This window comes from Taurulus bubalis, assembly GCF_910589615.1.
Source record: "Taurulus bubalis genome assembly, chromosome: 12".
NCBI classification, from domain to species: domain Eukaryota; kingdom Metazoa; phylum Chordata; class Actinopteri; order Perciformes; family Cottidae; genus Taurulus; species Taurulus bubalis.
In genome coordinates this window covers 14725770-14742678 of record NC_136600.1, presented here as the reverse complement: position 1 = coordinate 14742678, position 16909 = coordinate 14725770, and the positions used below count along the sequence as shown (strand labels likewise).

The following is a 16909-nucleotide window of genomic DNA, read 5'->3' as shown; positions in this document are numbered from 1 at the left end:
GGCTCAATCGAAGTGCAGCAATTTTTCCAAATAATTATGAACAATCTAACTTCTTGGATTGTACATCTTCTCCAGCCAATCATAGATGTATAAGCAAGCAGTGTATGAAAGCCACCGTGTGGAAATTGATTGTCCTCTTTCGCCTCTCTCACAATCTTCAAAAACTAAACAAAATGTGCTGATCAATCCAGTCAACTAAGTACACCTCTTGTCAATGTCTCCAGCTTCACAATGGAGACTTGATGTTTCTAGAGCTATTAGTAATGACCAACTTGCCAGACGAGGCATTGATCGGTTGTAAATGCAACAGCAATCATTTCACAGGAGAAAAAAAAATTAGCTGACAGTGCTGTCGTTTATGGATAGGTGACCTGCTTAAAAGTGTCAACTTAAATTACTTTTTAATTTGCTCAAGTAGAGACTGGACTGAATTATTTCAGTCCAGTCGAGGGGTTTGATGTTATACCTCGGTGTCATTCATAGTCACTTCTACACTTCTTTTACTTCAACATGGCCTTGCACTAATATCCTATGAAGAACATTTGCCAAAATAATATATTTTAGATATCAATAGGAAGTGCATTCAGCCATCAGTTCAGCCAACAAAGAGACATCTCTCCTCTCAACTTAAATACCTGTTTGAGGCCTGTAATAATGACCTTTTAGATTTTTAGATTTATCGACCCTAGATTAGGAACCACTCCACCAAACTACGATACAGTAGTATTCTAAGTACTTCTTTCACATTATTGCATCAGGGATAATAATAACCTATTTATGTATTATATAATTAAAGAAACACTCATAGGGGATATTTATTCTGCAGAATGAGTACTTTGTATTGATTTATGTGCATTCAGCTGATTTATGTACTTACGTAGGATTTTAAAGAGGGGACTTTTATTTGTATTAGATCATTTATTTACATATAAGTACTTTACCTGAGTACACTGATGTCAGCCTTTGTGTGCAACATTACACTGTACAGTATGTGACGTGGATGTTGGTGACACCAGCACTGCTCTGGTCTCCTCTAATAATCCTCCTGGCTCCACTGCCTCTCACTGCTAAAGTGTATTTCAAGTTATTGTCATGGCAGGTGACACTGTAACAATAATAATTCTAAACAATGATGAAGTGACAGGGAGACAAAAAAAAGGATGGTTGCACAAAGATGTAATTCCAGCTGCTGTAAGAAACACAAACAATGCACATCCAGTTTGCTTCAGCTACTCCAAATGTAGAAATTGAACTGCGATACTACATCTTGTGCTTCTCGTTTCCTCTCTTGTCACAGTGGGGAACTCTCCTGCTCCAGGGTAAGACTCCCTCCAGTTATCAGCCCAGGTGATTGAGAGCACAGACCGCCATCTCTCTATAGAGGGCACCCACAGACCCAGAATGTCTTGTTTGCGAGAGCTGTGTACATTTTGTATTTGAAAGAGCAGCAAGTCAATGAATCTCGATAATGCGAGAGCCGGGCCACATAACTCACGTTGATAGTCCTTACATTGTGCCAAGAGGCGATAAATCTGCTCTGGGAGACATGAATATGCAGTGGCAGTCAGTCTGGCTTGTTCTTGCTTGCATGCCCTCTGATGCACAGTTTATTCCTCTCCCTCATTCCAAACAGAAAAATAAAACCAATGAGCCACAGCACCATTTCATCAACAGTGTTCTATTAAGCACAAAGAAATGTAGCAGTGCATTTGCGGAATATGCTTAAAAAACGACAAATCATTAATGTAAAAAATACACTCTATGGATTTGGTTTATTCTGTATATATAATATATAATATCTGCTTTTATTATCATTATTTGTTACGTCAATTGGATTTAGATTGTTTTCAGAAAATATCCATCTATATATCTTGCTATTTATACAACATTGTCTATATCTAAAAGGTAATTAAACAACCAGAATATATTTCTTTAAACACTTTCCACTTTCTAAAGTAGATTTCAGCCTTTTGATGATGCTCCAAGTTTTAGTTTTCAGTTTTAGAAAAAATGCATAATTCACTTGCATTCAATCTGTGCCATAAACAGGTACTTCATTACCTTCAGCTGGGCTTTCCCTCCTCCACTGCAGTAGTGAGAGCGGTATGAGCAGCACTCACTGTGTCATTGTATATGTAACCTGCAGCTTGTATTTGAGGGCTCTTTGTAAAGCATGAAAAATGGACAGCCAGATAGGCAGCAAGCAGTTACCAGGGTTTAATGTAGTCATTGACACAGACTGAATGTCTCAAATAACAGCGATAAGAAGCCTGCTTTGTCAATGTCCCAATTCTCAGTTGACACTTATTTCCCTCATGCAAATAATTCATCCCATTCATAATACAGGCGGGGGTTTCCTGCCTGCTTGAGGCAAAGAACATCCATCTCAGTGCAGTAAATAAGAAACAAATCTGCATATTTAAGAGAACACAAAATCCTAAATCTCATAATATAAAATGTATAATGTATAACATATCTGTATAATGTTAGCATGTTGCAAGCGTATACAACAACTGCAAAAGTAGAAGACCGGTTCATTATTTGGATCCATCTCACCTCCATAAAATACTTATTGGACATAGTTGACAAGTATGCGTAACGACGCGTGCCTCCAGTGGCACCGTGGAAGGAGGGTCGTCAGACGCACGCAGACGCACGGCTTCCTGCACTGCCTTTCCATCCAGCACAAACTAGAAGGTTTTTTTTTTTCTTTTTTCAAATGAACACTGTGTAACAAAGAGCCTTTTTGTACAGATTTGGACGTTCTTCAATAGCCAGCCTCGTGCCATCACCGTGCGCAACTGGAGAGGAGCGTCGCGGAGCGGCTTTACCGCCTTCTCAAAGTGTATCTGTGTGAACAGTTGTCATGACTGGAATGGGAGGCTGGAGTGATTAAACTGCAGAAATCATCTTTTGAACGTCTCAAGTGCGTTCATATTTCCCCAGCACTCATCGTGTGACGCGTTTCTCTGTTTGTCTTTTCGGGCGACAGAATCGTTCGAGGCGACCCAAAGTTCCGCAGGCGCAGTTCTCCTCCTCCACAGCGTTGCGGGAGTCCGGCTCGGCTGTTGCCGTGGTACTTGCCAGTAGACAGATAGCATCGTCGGTAGGAGGGGATACAGAGACTCCTGCAGGGTAATTGTAGCAGCCTGCGTTCGCAGGTGTATCACTGATCCGCCTGTGCGGGGCTGGGGGGCTTCATCCTGATCAAGCCGCTCTCAGACTTGTGAGTAACATAAGAAAAAAAACAACAACAAAAAAACTGAAAAAGCTTGCACCAAGTACAATGAGCGCAAATTCATCGAAGACACCCAAATCCGTATTATGCTACGTCGAATTCAGTTTTGATGATCAATTCTGAGTCGTCTTTGGAATTTTAAAAAGTGCTTTACAACCATGCGAAATACTTGGCTGTCTCCCCGGAGTGCGATTTGGGAATACTGGACATTGCTGATTGCGTGTCTCTTTTGGATTCACTACTCTAACGGGATGCCTCACGTTATTCGAATAGGTAAGTGTTCCACATTTACACACACACACACACGTACGTTTCTGTTCTTGAAAGTTGGCCCCTGTTCCGCTCATCCATGCGGTCACAGCGGCACCGGGTGTTTTTTTTGGTGGGGTAAAGACGAAACGAGCAGTCCCTATTATTTCACGTTCGCCTCAGTCGGGTCGTTCCATTTGACTTAAACGAGAGGCACCCGGCATGCAACAAGAGAGCAGGGCATTATGGAACACGGTTACCTGTAAAATTGAGGGTGCCTTCGCCACTCAATGCCCATGCCGTGACATATTGTGGGTTAGTGTGACCTCTGTGCACTCTGCTTTGTCTGTTTCATTTTTCTGCAGCCAGCGTGTTGAGTCACCGGCTGATTTCAGGATCATTGCCATGCCTTCTGGGAGTAATGCCTGGCTTTTAAGAAGTCTGTTAAATTCGAAAAAAACTACAGCATCACGTTAAGGAATACACCATGAGAAAGTTTAAAATAATTTATTCAGTGGAGTGGAGTTTGATCTGATCTTATTTTATATTATGTTCTCAACAATTTGCAACAATGCAAAGTGCACACACGGTATACAAAAACAATCTGTTCAAAGTTGCATTGCACTGTTAAATACAGATGCTCCCCCACCAGATCTTTCACACACACAAAAAGAAAAAGCAGGGTCTGTGCTGGTGTTGTCTTTTTCCAATCACTCACTGACGAACAATGTGAGAATTGTCATTTGGAGGCTGGCGATGCGATGAAACATTTTGCACCACCAAGAGACAGGAGCAGAATGAAGATCAATAAGGTTTTTGTCACGAGGCAAATCGTTTTTGACATTTGGCGGAGTGCCATGCAGGACAATTACTCAAAATGGCATTGGCCCACATTAACATACCACTACAACAGCCGGGGTACAGACAGGGTGTGAGAGCAGCTTAATGGTATGGGTCTTTTTGTCTTCCAGTCATAAATGATGGGCGAAAGTGGATGAATGTTATACAATTGCATATTCTATATTCCAGTGCTCGAACAGAGGCGGATGGGCTTTCCAAATCAGTAGCCTCTTGTGAGACACATCTGCAAATCACCAACATCCCACTCTGATTTTGTAATACGATCCCTGTCAAGCTCAGCGTGTGGTCACTGAGCTCCATTTATTCAGATGAAAGTTACTAGACTTTAACAGGATGAAGTATCACTATATCTATAACCTGGCGTGAATGTTGTAAAGCCTGTATATTTGATACAAATTCTAAAAAAGCAATTCAACAGAAACACGCAGAATGAAGTGGCCGACTGTAGAATAATGTTTCGTGCTAAGTGTCAGGCAGGCCCAGGATGTCCCTGTGATTGACGGCTGCACTCTGAAGAGCCATGACTCCTCTGACATCGCTGTGCATGGACTTTGGTGATGTCTTATAAACCGCATAAACCCTTAAAGCTCTCGCTATATATACTGATGTGAGCTGAAATCGTTTGGTCAAAAGGACATTTTTTTCCTTTTTTCTTTCTTCTCTTTTACAGTGGCAGCAGATCAAATGAAGACCTGAAATAGAGTTGACAGGCTTTGTTTTTAAAAATGTCAAAGTGCTGAGACAAATTTACCTTGAAATGTGCTACAGTCGCACTATTGCTTTTTATAGAATCTATCATTGCGTGCGGTGCAGGAGCAGTTTGTTTTTTTGTGTTCCTAAGATTGTATTTTGACAAGGTTGCTAAATTTTGCCTCAATGCCAAAGAAAAAATAAATCAAATTCAAAAGGCTTCATATGATCTTTTGAAGCTGAGTGTTTACGTAAATGGCCATGTGTGTATCCATTTCATTTTGTCTGCTCAAAACCAGGCGTGTGTGAAAATAACAAGAAATGTGAGATAATATTCCATATAATTACATTTATACAATTAAATTGTTTCTGTTTTAAGAGGGGATGAGCCTAAGGGTGTTCATCAGATAAGCCGTATGTGTATTATTGCAGAAATACTGTAATATTTTCTCAGAGAGGACGTTGGTATTCACAGCCTGATGATTTTTTTTAGGGATGAGCGCTTTTTTGAGTGTGTGTGTATGTAGTGCCCCCCTTTTTTTGTTGTAATTTGGTTCTTGGTGTGCTTGTGTGTGTGCGCTCTGTGTCGCAGCCACCCTGCTAAAACCAACAGAGGGCTTTCTTATAGTCGGTGCCCGGTGGCCAACGTCGCTCTTCAGCACTGGTTACCGGCACAAACAAACCAGTGAAAATCATGGAGGTGGGTGGTGGTATTTGAGCATGGTGCTCTCTGTCTATGCTGTGTCTGCTCTTGGTTAGGTGGCCTGTGCAGTTCTCCAAGTACACCATCTGGGTAATGGTGGGTATCCAAGGTAGAGTTGTTGCCATTGATTTTAGTGCTTTTACAGTGCACTGCTCTAAGTTGAGGCCAGATGGTCGCTCCGTCTTGTTCTGTAGCTCCTATTTGTTGGAGGGGGAAAAAAGACTGCTCCTCCTGTATTTGTCCACTTACATGCTGTGCTTTTCTTTAGACTCTCTCTGCCTGCTTTTGGTAATTCTCTTTTCTCCCTGACAGGTTGTGCAACCTCTCATCTCATCTTGAAACCATTTCAGGGGATAATGCAACGTTGTTATAATAGACCAAACTGCTGGAGGTCATTTTTCTCCCAGAAGGTAGCATGTGTCTGCAGATAATTTTTATGTTTGCCAACAAGAAAATACCACTCAGTAAACTGATGATTACCTTGAATATGATGGTTACTTTCTGTGCTTTGTTCTGTTCCCCCAGCGAGGTAGTATTCTATTTGCACAATTAATTATAATCCATAATCCATAATGTTCTTCGGCATCAGATAGGGATTGCTCTATTTTGATCACATGAACATGCATCCATATATCGTTTGTTAAATCTTACAGTAATAACAGATTATTATACATGGTCTCGTTCATCTGTGGATTGAAGAAACTAATTCATCATTTGGTGTCTCTTTTCTCTCTCAGTGAGGTTATTCACTGCCTGACGGGGATTTATTGTATAATCAATTACTTTATCTATCTAATACTTAAAGCACTTAATCAGTGCCAGTTAATCAATCTCCCTCATGATTTCATGTTGATTTCATTTCCTTTGCTCCTCGCTCTGCCCCGACAACACCTGGTCACATGCATTTTTCATTTAGCCTCCCAAAATGCTCTGGGCACCCATGACTGCAGACTTAATTATTGTGTGTGAAACAGTCTGAACATTTAAATGTAAGCTGACAAATGTGCAGCACTTGAAGCTGTATGCAGTGTGACCACTCATAAGCTTCAGTGGGATAAATCGGGTGTGTGGTCACCACTTTGGTTGAAGTCTGCAAACACAGAGCCACTTCAGAGGCTTGTCTTTATCCCTGCACCAGCAGCAGAGAGAGACTGAGTAGTTTTCATGTGATTAACTCTTTAAGCGAGCTGTAGAGAGTGCACTCTCCACTCACATGCTCCCCAACATCCTTACTCCCCGGTCGGGTTTTTTTTTTTGTGCAAATGTCTCATCTGAAATGACTCAGACATATTTCAAGAGACTGCAAAAAGCTGTAATGGTACTTTGCAATTCTGCTTTTAACAAAGTCAAACCCAAAAGGCTGCTTGCATTGAGAATTACCCACAGGAGGATGGCATGGTTGGCAAAGAGAGGGAAGAGGAGGACAGAAAAATAAAATAGAAAGTGTTTGGTGATGAAGAAGAACAATGAGGAGATGTTGCATCAAGAGTTGTATCAAATAAAGATGGCCATCAGCTGCTGAGTGGAAATGAATATTTCATTTTCATCTAAATTTAATCTCTCCCTAGACAGAGAGAGGAAGCAGGGAGAAGCCTGCTGGTGGAGGCTTGGGGCTAGGGAGTTGTCGTGGTGAATATGAACAAAGGCTGGTAGAGGTCACAGAAGAATTGGATACAGGGGGAAGCTTCTTTGATGTGTAATTCCATTATCTGTTAGCAAAAGCAGAGATTGAAAGGGGACGAATACGACGGTTGTTTTACCTGCGCTTACACACTCCCCTTCATCCACTTGTATAAACATCAACTGCAAAGAAAAAAAAACAGCGGCCTGTTTTCTACTACTCCCAATCTCGAGCTTGTGACAAAACACACACACACACACACACACACACACACACACACACACACACACACACACACACACACACACACACACACACTCTATATAGAGCCATACTCCATCCACAACATTTTCCAAAACATATGTCTGGTCTCATTGGGCCTCTTGTACACATCCAATTCCATTCACTCTGTCAGCACACTCGCGGCTTGTCATTAGCTTCAATCTTGCTGATGAGAAACGGCAGATGTTCGTTTTGTTAAGCCGAGAGCCCGTCTCTGAACGTCTTCCGTCCTCGCCTGTGATCCGGTTTAGGCGCATTAGAAAGGGACATTCTACTTCCACAAACAAATATGTGCTCCAGGCGCACTGTAGTCTGTCTTTTCTCGAGCGCAGACTCTTTTTTTAAGTCGGTGAGTCCAAGTCGAACTGTACAAAATAAACTAATAAATGTATGTCGAAGACAAGGTGAAATGAATGTGTAATGCTCTGAAAATGTGCTCATAATGCTTCTGATCACGAACAAGACTTAACTGCGTCAAGGAAGTGCAGGTACTTAGCTTCTTGTTCAGTCACACATAATAATGATCATCCAATAATCCCAGCCACTAGAGGCTAATAGAGCGGATCTACCAACCAGTAAGATAATCCTGTGACACAGCAGGGCCCCATCCAGGCCCAGCTAGTTTAGCCTAGCCACTGCTAACACACCAGATGGTGTTTTCATATCGTACTACAAAGTGGGTGCTCTGCAGTGAAAGGCCTGCTCCCAGCATATGCTTCTGATGCCTATTGACATAAATAAGGTGCTGAACTCCTTTGGCCCATACATTTAATCTTTTATTTTGAGAAAAATAAAGAGGAAATCACTGCTGTCATATAGATGGTAGATATAATTTTGCAGGCAATATTTCATTTGCTGTCATTTGTAACTAAACAGGAGCTCAATGGTCATCTTTGATCTGTTTAGGCTTTACTTGCATTGGTCGTCACTGACATTACAATGCTAGTCAAAGGAATTTGGTTTGTTGGGTTCACAGCATTTATCATTTAAATTTAACTAGATAATCTAAATAACGCCTTTTTTACAGTTTCCATTGGTGCTATTTATGAGGTAGAAACAAATCCCAATGAAACCTGCACATAATATATACATAACGCTAATTAAAGTATTATTAATACTTTTATTTTATTTAAAATAGGGATGCAGAGATCCAACTTTTTCAGTCCCAATAGCTGAGTATTAGTTGTTACAGAGTAGCGACCATATATCAGTGTTTAATTATTGAATGCCTCAGTGTGGGCATGACTGGATTATTCTTTTATCTGTCGGACAACATCAGGCTTGACTTAAATATTGCTATTTAAACTCTGTTAGATAAAGTGTAACAAATTTCATTAATAATTGTTATTTATTAATAGACTAATAAGCAACTTGATATTACAATTGAAGTGTAACTAAGGTAAAACTTTGTAATGCATCAACCAATTGGTCAAACCATAATCAGGAATTACAATTATATTATATTATGTATAAAGTGTGTACACATATAATTTAATTTAGCTACTTGAGTCTGTATCGGCGCGATATCCGACATCGGCATCAGTGAGCCACTACTGAATGCCGTAAGCACCAAGAACAAAATTCCTTCTGCAAATACTCTCAGACAGATGATATTCATACAGCACGTTAAAAAAACAAAAAAAAAACAAAGGGAAGGAAAGGGAGGAAAGCAAACTTAAAATCCATGAAACATAACCAAAAGACTAAATGATGACAACAATTAAGAGTCCTCTCAAAAGCCGCAAGTGTATGGCAGGATATCTGTATTGTCTCCTATACATTCATAGAATAAAACAAAAATGATCTGTTTGACCCAATCCCATTAACGGTTAAGTAAAAAAGTACAATAATTTGTCATTTGTGCGAAGCGACCCTTTACTCAACGTGGAAACGTCCATCAGAAACAACAGCCTGATTGATTTGCTCCACAAGCTGCCTGAGTCCCCCTGCAGGCCCCTCGGGGACTCTATGTCATTATCGCAGGACGTGTGCTTTTTGGATTTGACAGTGTTTTGAAATTCATGGCATGTCAATGTTGGCCATTTCCCTGTGAATGTTTCTGTACCAAGGCAATGAATCAAATTTCATGCTCGAGCCATTTGTCTTTATTATGTGCCCTTGTCCTTTCTATTTGACTCTGCCATCTCAGCCCTCCTCGGGGCTCTGCTGGAAAAGTCAAATAACATCAAAACAGTTTGAACAAAGCTCAATCACGGGGCATTTCGCTCTCAGGGTCATGCTAGCAATATAACAGTTAATTACAATGATCTTGTTGGAGGTAATTTAGTGATTTTCCATTTTTTTTCTTTTTGTCTACACTTTTTCAGACCATACCGTATTTGTTGGTAAAATGCACACACAGCGGCACATAAATTACAGCAGCAGAAGAGACGGAGGCAGGGAGACAGAGAGAGGGTGGTTACAGCGATGAAGCTAAGGGACTCTTATTTAGCTTGTTAATTAGCTTGAACCTTTTGATCCCAATTTTAAAACCCGCCACGTTGCAATGCTGGCTGTCTTTTGTGTGTTGCCCCGAGCCAGATAAAACTAAGCTTTATTCCTGTGCCTTTCAAACACCATGGCATTCACCGGAGCAGTATTAGCTTTGCTTTCCCTCCCCGCGTTAGCGTCATCCTTATCTATTCCCAGACGCTCTGTGTAAACTCGGTCACCTCTGACACCTCAGTTACATGCTGTTACTCACCTGCATTACAATAACAAGACCTTTTCTTCGCACTGCTTTAAAGCAATCAGGAATTGACGGTGGAGGTATCAGCCACAATGCACAGGTTTAAATCCTATTTAACTTTGGACTAAGGACAATGAATGGAGAATGACACTGTTTCATGCTGCCCTTTTAATCAAGCTCTCATTGTTATAAATGTCAGGTCTTGGTTATGTGATTCCCTCAAATTGCTGTTCCATGACTGTAGGGAGATGTGTGTGCATGAGTGTGTGTTTAGGAGAGGGAGTGTGAGTATGTGCATGACAAGGGGATGTATAAGGGGAGCTGGCATCGAATCCCTGGAGCGTCGGGGTAGAGCAGGAGTTACTAATCAACTGTGAGAGAGTAGGCTGGAGAAGACTCACCCTCTATTTTCCCCCCAGAGAGAGAGATAGAAGCAACAGATAAGACAAACCTCTTCAGGCCAACACCACTACAAATGAATGGCTATCACCAAAAATATCAGGGGAGAAACAGAGATATTTCCTCCACATTCTACCTCACACTTTTTTTTCTCTTTCTTCTTCTTCCCGTCTCTATTATTCCGGCAGTAACAAATGCGAGGACGACCGCAGAAAGTGCATAAGACTCTGCGGTTTCCTCTCTTGCCTCTGTGCTCATCCCTCCACTGATGGATAGCCAGAAGGTTGAAAGCCAATGTCAATTAAGTTAACACAGCCAATACCCAGAAGATTTCACTCAGCACTCGCGCTGTGTGTGCAGGCAAGACGATGTGGGATGGTCTCTCCTGTCTCAGCGAATGTTTTACCGGCTGCGGATCTACTGTCCAGGTTGCCCCTGGAGAGCAGTGTGGTTAACCGCAAAATGTTCCCCCGTGACTCATCGGGAGACGGCTTGTCTGCATTTGACCGGCCTCAGATATACGGAACAGGACGGAGATATTCCTGACAAGGAGGCGATGAAGAGAGGAGATTCTGGGCCTGATGTTTGTACGAATGTGGGCCTTTAATGCAAAGCCAGAGAAGGTAGTGACTTAAATGTCCTGCAGGTTTTCACTCGTTCAGATAAGGTTTGAGAATTAGAGATGGCTGTCATAGTAACCAAGTAGAAGTGATTGGTGGAGATTATAGGTTGTGATTAGACTATCATCTAAGCAGCAGGTTTTTTCTTCTTCAAATCAATTTTCTATCAAAGACAGTTAATGACAAATGTGGCTTCTGATTGTTTTGTTCCTAAATCACGTTTTCCAGTCTCAAGTGTTTGTTTCTTCACTTCCAGCCTTTTTTGTATCCTTCTTTACTTGATTAGTCTGGTGTACAGTCACTGCACCCACTTTCATTTTAAACTTAGGTAAATTGGTTCAATAAGTTTATTATTTTCTCATAATTTCAGAATTCATTATAGCTCAATCATTACAATGATAGCTTGTGAGCTATAATACATATACGGTATATCTATATACATACACACACACACACACACACACACATATAGAAATAAAGGACAGTTAATTTTGTGAAAGCTGGCTAATTTCTATATAAAACCTGGTAAAATACGAGCTATGCTCCTAAATGCTTTTCACCAAGAGTGAAAAATAATACCATGAAAGTGTCCTGTGTCAAAATAGGAATCAATTGCAATCAGCAAGTATTATCTCGTTTGATGAGAAGGATCAGTTGCAATAGTAATGCTGCAATAATCATATGCACATTTAATGAGACATCTGCAGTATATTAGGCTGACTATTTTCTTTGGTAAAGCAAACAATGCAGGTCCTTCTCGCCTTCCATTTTAGTAACATGTTACCATAAATAGAAGCTGTCGTCTTCAAAACACAGTTACAATATTCGTCTCCTGTATTTTCAACACGCAGTTGATTTAACGTCTGTATCAGTAAACTGTTATTGGGGATGCAGCAAAACCTGAGCTTCATCTCGTGTGATATATGCTAAATATAATTTCATGTCACACGAAAAATGGAAAACAAAACTTTCTGTAAGCCAAAACAAAGAAAAAAACAAAGAAAACAAAGAAAAAAGAGCTCTTCACTGTAATTACATGTCTAGACTTATAAATCTATTAGGACAATTTAAGCGCAACACAGTTTTGAAATGTCAATATTCTAAATGTCTGGAAAGGTCAAAAAGAAATGTCAAAAACGGTATGTAAGTGGGAGCAAGGTTCCTAATGGTGGCAAACAAGGACCTCTACAACTATCATGAAGCTATTATACATCTGAAATACATTTCTACACTACATATATGATGCACTTTAATGCATTTTAATTCCAATCCAATTTACAATGCAGATTTCCTTTAGGTTTCATTTAAACAACATTGCTGTTCATGCTTTTGCTGAAGAATTTCCTTTTTGAGTGCCTTTTCCATTTCACCAAGAAGCTTTTGTTAGCCTGATTGGTATTTGGAGAAATTTACAACCATCAGAACATTGGCCACATTTAAAATAATTGGTATCACGCTGGCATCACAGAATTAATGCTCAGTTAATGTCCTGCTCAGCCTCCCTCTGCACCGTTCACATATGGATCGGCTGTCTGCCAGAGGGGTAATTGCTTCAAATGTGGTTAGGACCATTCCTACTGTAGAACTGTAGTTCTGGAGAACACAGGCTACACTATACAGCACAAAAATAAGCAATCTCTTAATGAAGCCATTTAAAATAGGGCAAAATGATTACTTAGTCAACAGAAAATGTCTTTTAGTCATTAACTCACAACAAATATAATAGTTTGTTGCATGTATTTGGCTGTTGATCACTCCACTACACATCTTACAACTGACATTTATTTTAGCATTTTATACATGAAATAAATCAATGTATAAATATAATAATTTGTCCCCAAAAATCTAAAGCTGAAACAATTCATAGAACAAACAATTATGGAAATAATAGGCACATTTTAATCAATGGTGAAAATAATCAGCCGTTTAAAGAAACATGTTCATCAATGATAAACCAATTGTTTAGTTGTGGCCCGAATACAAAATAAAGTAGACGTTAAGTTTGATACAGATCTCAGCACAAATACTTGGAAATGTCTCAATAGAGAGTATGATATTGTAAGACTTAAACATTCCCCTTTGGTTAGATGAGCATATGTCCTTTGTACCCAGCATGGTGGAGATTTAACCACACAAGAAGGAGCGATGGCTTCAAAAAGAGAGAAATATGAACTTCTTTTCCTCTATCAGGGCCTTCAGGAAGCCAAAGTACAACCAGTAGGGTTCGTGAACTGGATTTCAAGGCCCAGACAGATGAGATACCTCACGCTCTTTGTCAATATTCTGCCTCAGCATCTGAGGACAGTATGGGGTGACAAGATGAACCTGGTGTGTGTATGTGTGTGTGTGGTTTTCTGAGTGGAGCCTATTAGTGCAGGGTGTCTGTTCAGCCACTGTCAAACTAAAAACAGAGGACAGGAAGACGTATTACCTCTAATTACGTCCTCTGATGCATCTGTGAAGTCTGAGCACTATCAAGCGTCCTGGCTGCCAGACTTTTGTCTGTTCATGAATACATTTTTGTTTCATATTACACATATCATGGTGATAGAAAAGGAGCCCCCTCTTCGGCATTTCTTGTCTCCCTCCTCTATCACTCATCTTCCTTTCCTTGAAAAAAGAAACAACCATTTATTTGAAGTCATGTTCTTCTAAGATGGTAAAAGATAAGCTTTTGTTTAGGTTTCACTCACTTTCTCGTCCCCCTTTCTGACCACACAGAAGAATTGTCTCTAACATATGCTCATTGTGTTAATCCCTTGTCAGGGTAAAATGAAAACTCCCTTCTCTCACCTATCTTGACCCGTACCCCTTCTGTCTCCTCAACGCACTGTATTACAAGACTTACATTTCAATTTGCAAGCCCAATCACAGGGATCTTCTGTGCCGCTGGTTGGAAAGCAATTGCGCCTCATTCAATCTGTTCCCCTCATGTTTCTGATCCATTTATGATTATTTAAAGATATGGAATGGCTTGAATTAACCGCATGCAGAACCAAAAGTTTCTTCTTTCCTTTTTTAACCCTTTCTTCTCATTTTTGTTCACACTTTATTTGATTGCACCCCCACCAGCCACCTTTGATCTATCCAGTGCTTCCCTGGTCATCTGTGCACCTTGATTTGAGAGACGAAGGTGGGGGGTGGCAATAACAGCACATGGAAATGGGCTGGTGATTGCCTTCCTCTTCGTGTGGGGATGGAGGGCTTGAGTGATCGCTACCCTGAAGCCCCTCCTTGGTGGTTGATTAGCTGTGAAGTCCTGGAGCTCCGGAGTGACACACTGGCTCATCAGACCCTGCTCAGCCTGTCAGGGACCCCCTGATTGCATGGTGCTTCATAATTGTCCCCAATTCTGGTCTAGGGTCCGGTGTGCTGCCATCTCATTTTTGTGTCAGAGAGTGCAACCCGCTATGCTCGACTTTTCCTGTTGCTTTTTCAGAAGGTACACACTTAATATTTCCAAGGGATGACATTTCATGAAGCAGCCATATAAAAAGGCTGCTTCATAGAAATGTCATCCATTGGAAATATTTGATTTACTAACAGAGATAACACAGTAATGCTCTTGCAGACATTCAATGCATAGTATTCATTCAACTGCCTTTAAAACGTACCATCTTTTTTGAGGCCTAAAATGATCTAACAATGTACAAGGCATAGGAAATAAAACGATCAATTCAAATGATTAAATGATGGTCGAAGGAATACTGTGTTATAATAATGCATATTGTATTATGACATTTATGTCAAGAAGTGCTTCTTCTTCCTCCCTCACCTTGCCAGCAACAGCAGCTGCAAATGGGGCCGGTGTAATGTATTTTTTTTAGTAAGGCAATTGGAAAAGAATTGCCATTGTGGCATTTATAATCAATGAGTTGGTCGACATGATTGGACGTTAAAGCAGTCAGAACGGAGAACTCTAAGGGCTCAGGCCCAGGTTATTGATTCCCATAGCTCATGTGGGTGAAATGCCCAAGGTGGGGAGCTCATCAAATCATAGACTGTCTTAATTATTTTTATGTCCTGGCATCAGCCTCTGAGGACACTTGAATTTCTTCAAGTTTCTTAAAGACTTGTGGCCATGCCATTGCAATCAATCTGTGACACCCTGGCTGATATTAGCTTCAAGCAAGTCTTTGAACCCTGCACTGGACATCTGGGGGTTAGGACCCGAAATGTCTGAATTGATTTAAAGATTCAGAGGTTAATTCAACACATAACCAAACTTAAAGCTGTGTGAATTAACGATACAAATTCAAGATAAAGAATCGATTAATACATAAACACAAATGTACACAGCAAAGTGAACATACAAGACATACAGAGGACAGAGTTGACCGTCTCAAAAGTCTGATGCCGTGTTCACATCAAAAGAGTTGCGAATTTTCGCAACGGCACTTCGCCTATATCGCACCGCCGGTAAAAAAATCGCTCTATGTGGTTATTCGTTTTTCGCAACCATTCGCTGGGGAAAGGGGGCTTATCTCTGTGTCTGTGAAAACATTTGCTATTTCCGCCATCCACCATTGAAATAACCACTAGTTCTGCTTTATACTTGTTGAGGAAGTCCCACACACGTCGGAACATCAAACACCCCCGTGTCTGGGTTCATAATATTATCCGTAGGAGATGAAATATTTCAACGCCAGCGAAAACCCGAAAAAGCGGAAAAGCACCACTTCGCCTCTATCTCGCAGCCCGGCGAAAAATCCGCTTTTTCGCAACCTAACGCGTCTGTGCATTGATTTAACATGTAATCTGGACGCGCAAATGTTTTGCAACTCTTTTGGTGTGAACACGGCATAAGGGCAGAGGATTTCCTGAGTGTAAAAGCTGGCGTACTGTGTGTAAATCCTGCAGAGTGGGGAGTGGCGATCCAATGGTCTGCTTGGCTGAGCGACTCTGTGTCAGGCTTTATGGTCCTGAGCAGAGCAGATCCCATACCAGTTGGTAATGACCCTTCTTTCCACAGCACCAGATTAGAAGGTCTTTTGGACCCCAGAGAAACTTTTGACATTTCTTAAACTCTCGGAGGTGGTAAAGGGTTTGCCTTTACTTGCCAAAATGCCGGTGTATGTGGACAATGTCAGAATCTCGAGGATGTGGACCCCCATGATGTGAAGTTTCTCAGCTGCTACCTCCAACAGTTGTCAACTACCTCCTTGATTTTGCTGATTTTTAGTAAATGTTGGTGATACTTACAGGTCTGCCGCCATGGCTAGTTCGGCTTTCTCATCATTGATGGTGATCCAGGCGATCATCATCACAAAGGGAGGTGTTTAGTCCTAGTTAGTCCATACTATGCGTCATAGTATGATTTGGAGTCCTTTGATGCAAAAGACTGGAATAGAAAGACACATGCGTCTTGTCTCAGAGTAACTGTCCTTCTTTCTATGTCTGTTGAAATGCCCATCAGGTCTGACATGTCCACACATGACTGTATGGCTTTTCCACTCACCAGATAGTTGAGATGACCTGCAGGCACTTTGCTCAGCAGCTGTTTGTTTTTTCACTCATCCGAGAGAGACCCCCATGTTCAAGACACCCCCAGCATCAA

General features: G+C 41.0%; 1 protein-coding gene across 1 annotated transcript in view; it reads left to right on the top strand.

The window, feature by feature from the left end:
- Positions 1-3396: 3396 nt before the first annotated feature.
- Positions 3397-16909, top strand: part of LOC306744772 (glutamate receptor ionotropic, kainate 3-like) — a gene marked incomplete at both ends in the record, with an annotated part of 90965 nt that continues 77452 nt past the window's right edge. The window contains one exon of the mRNA XM_079227456.1: positions 3397-3511. Coding sequence (XP_079083582.1) covers positions 3397-3511 — 115 coding nt within the window. The remainder of the gene's footprint in view (positions 3512-16909) is intronic.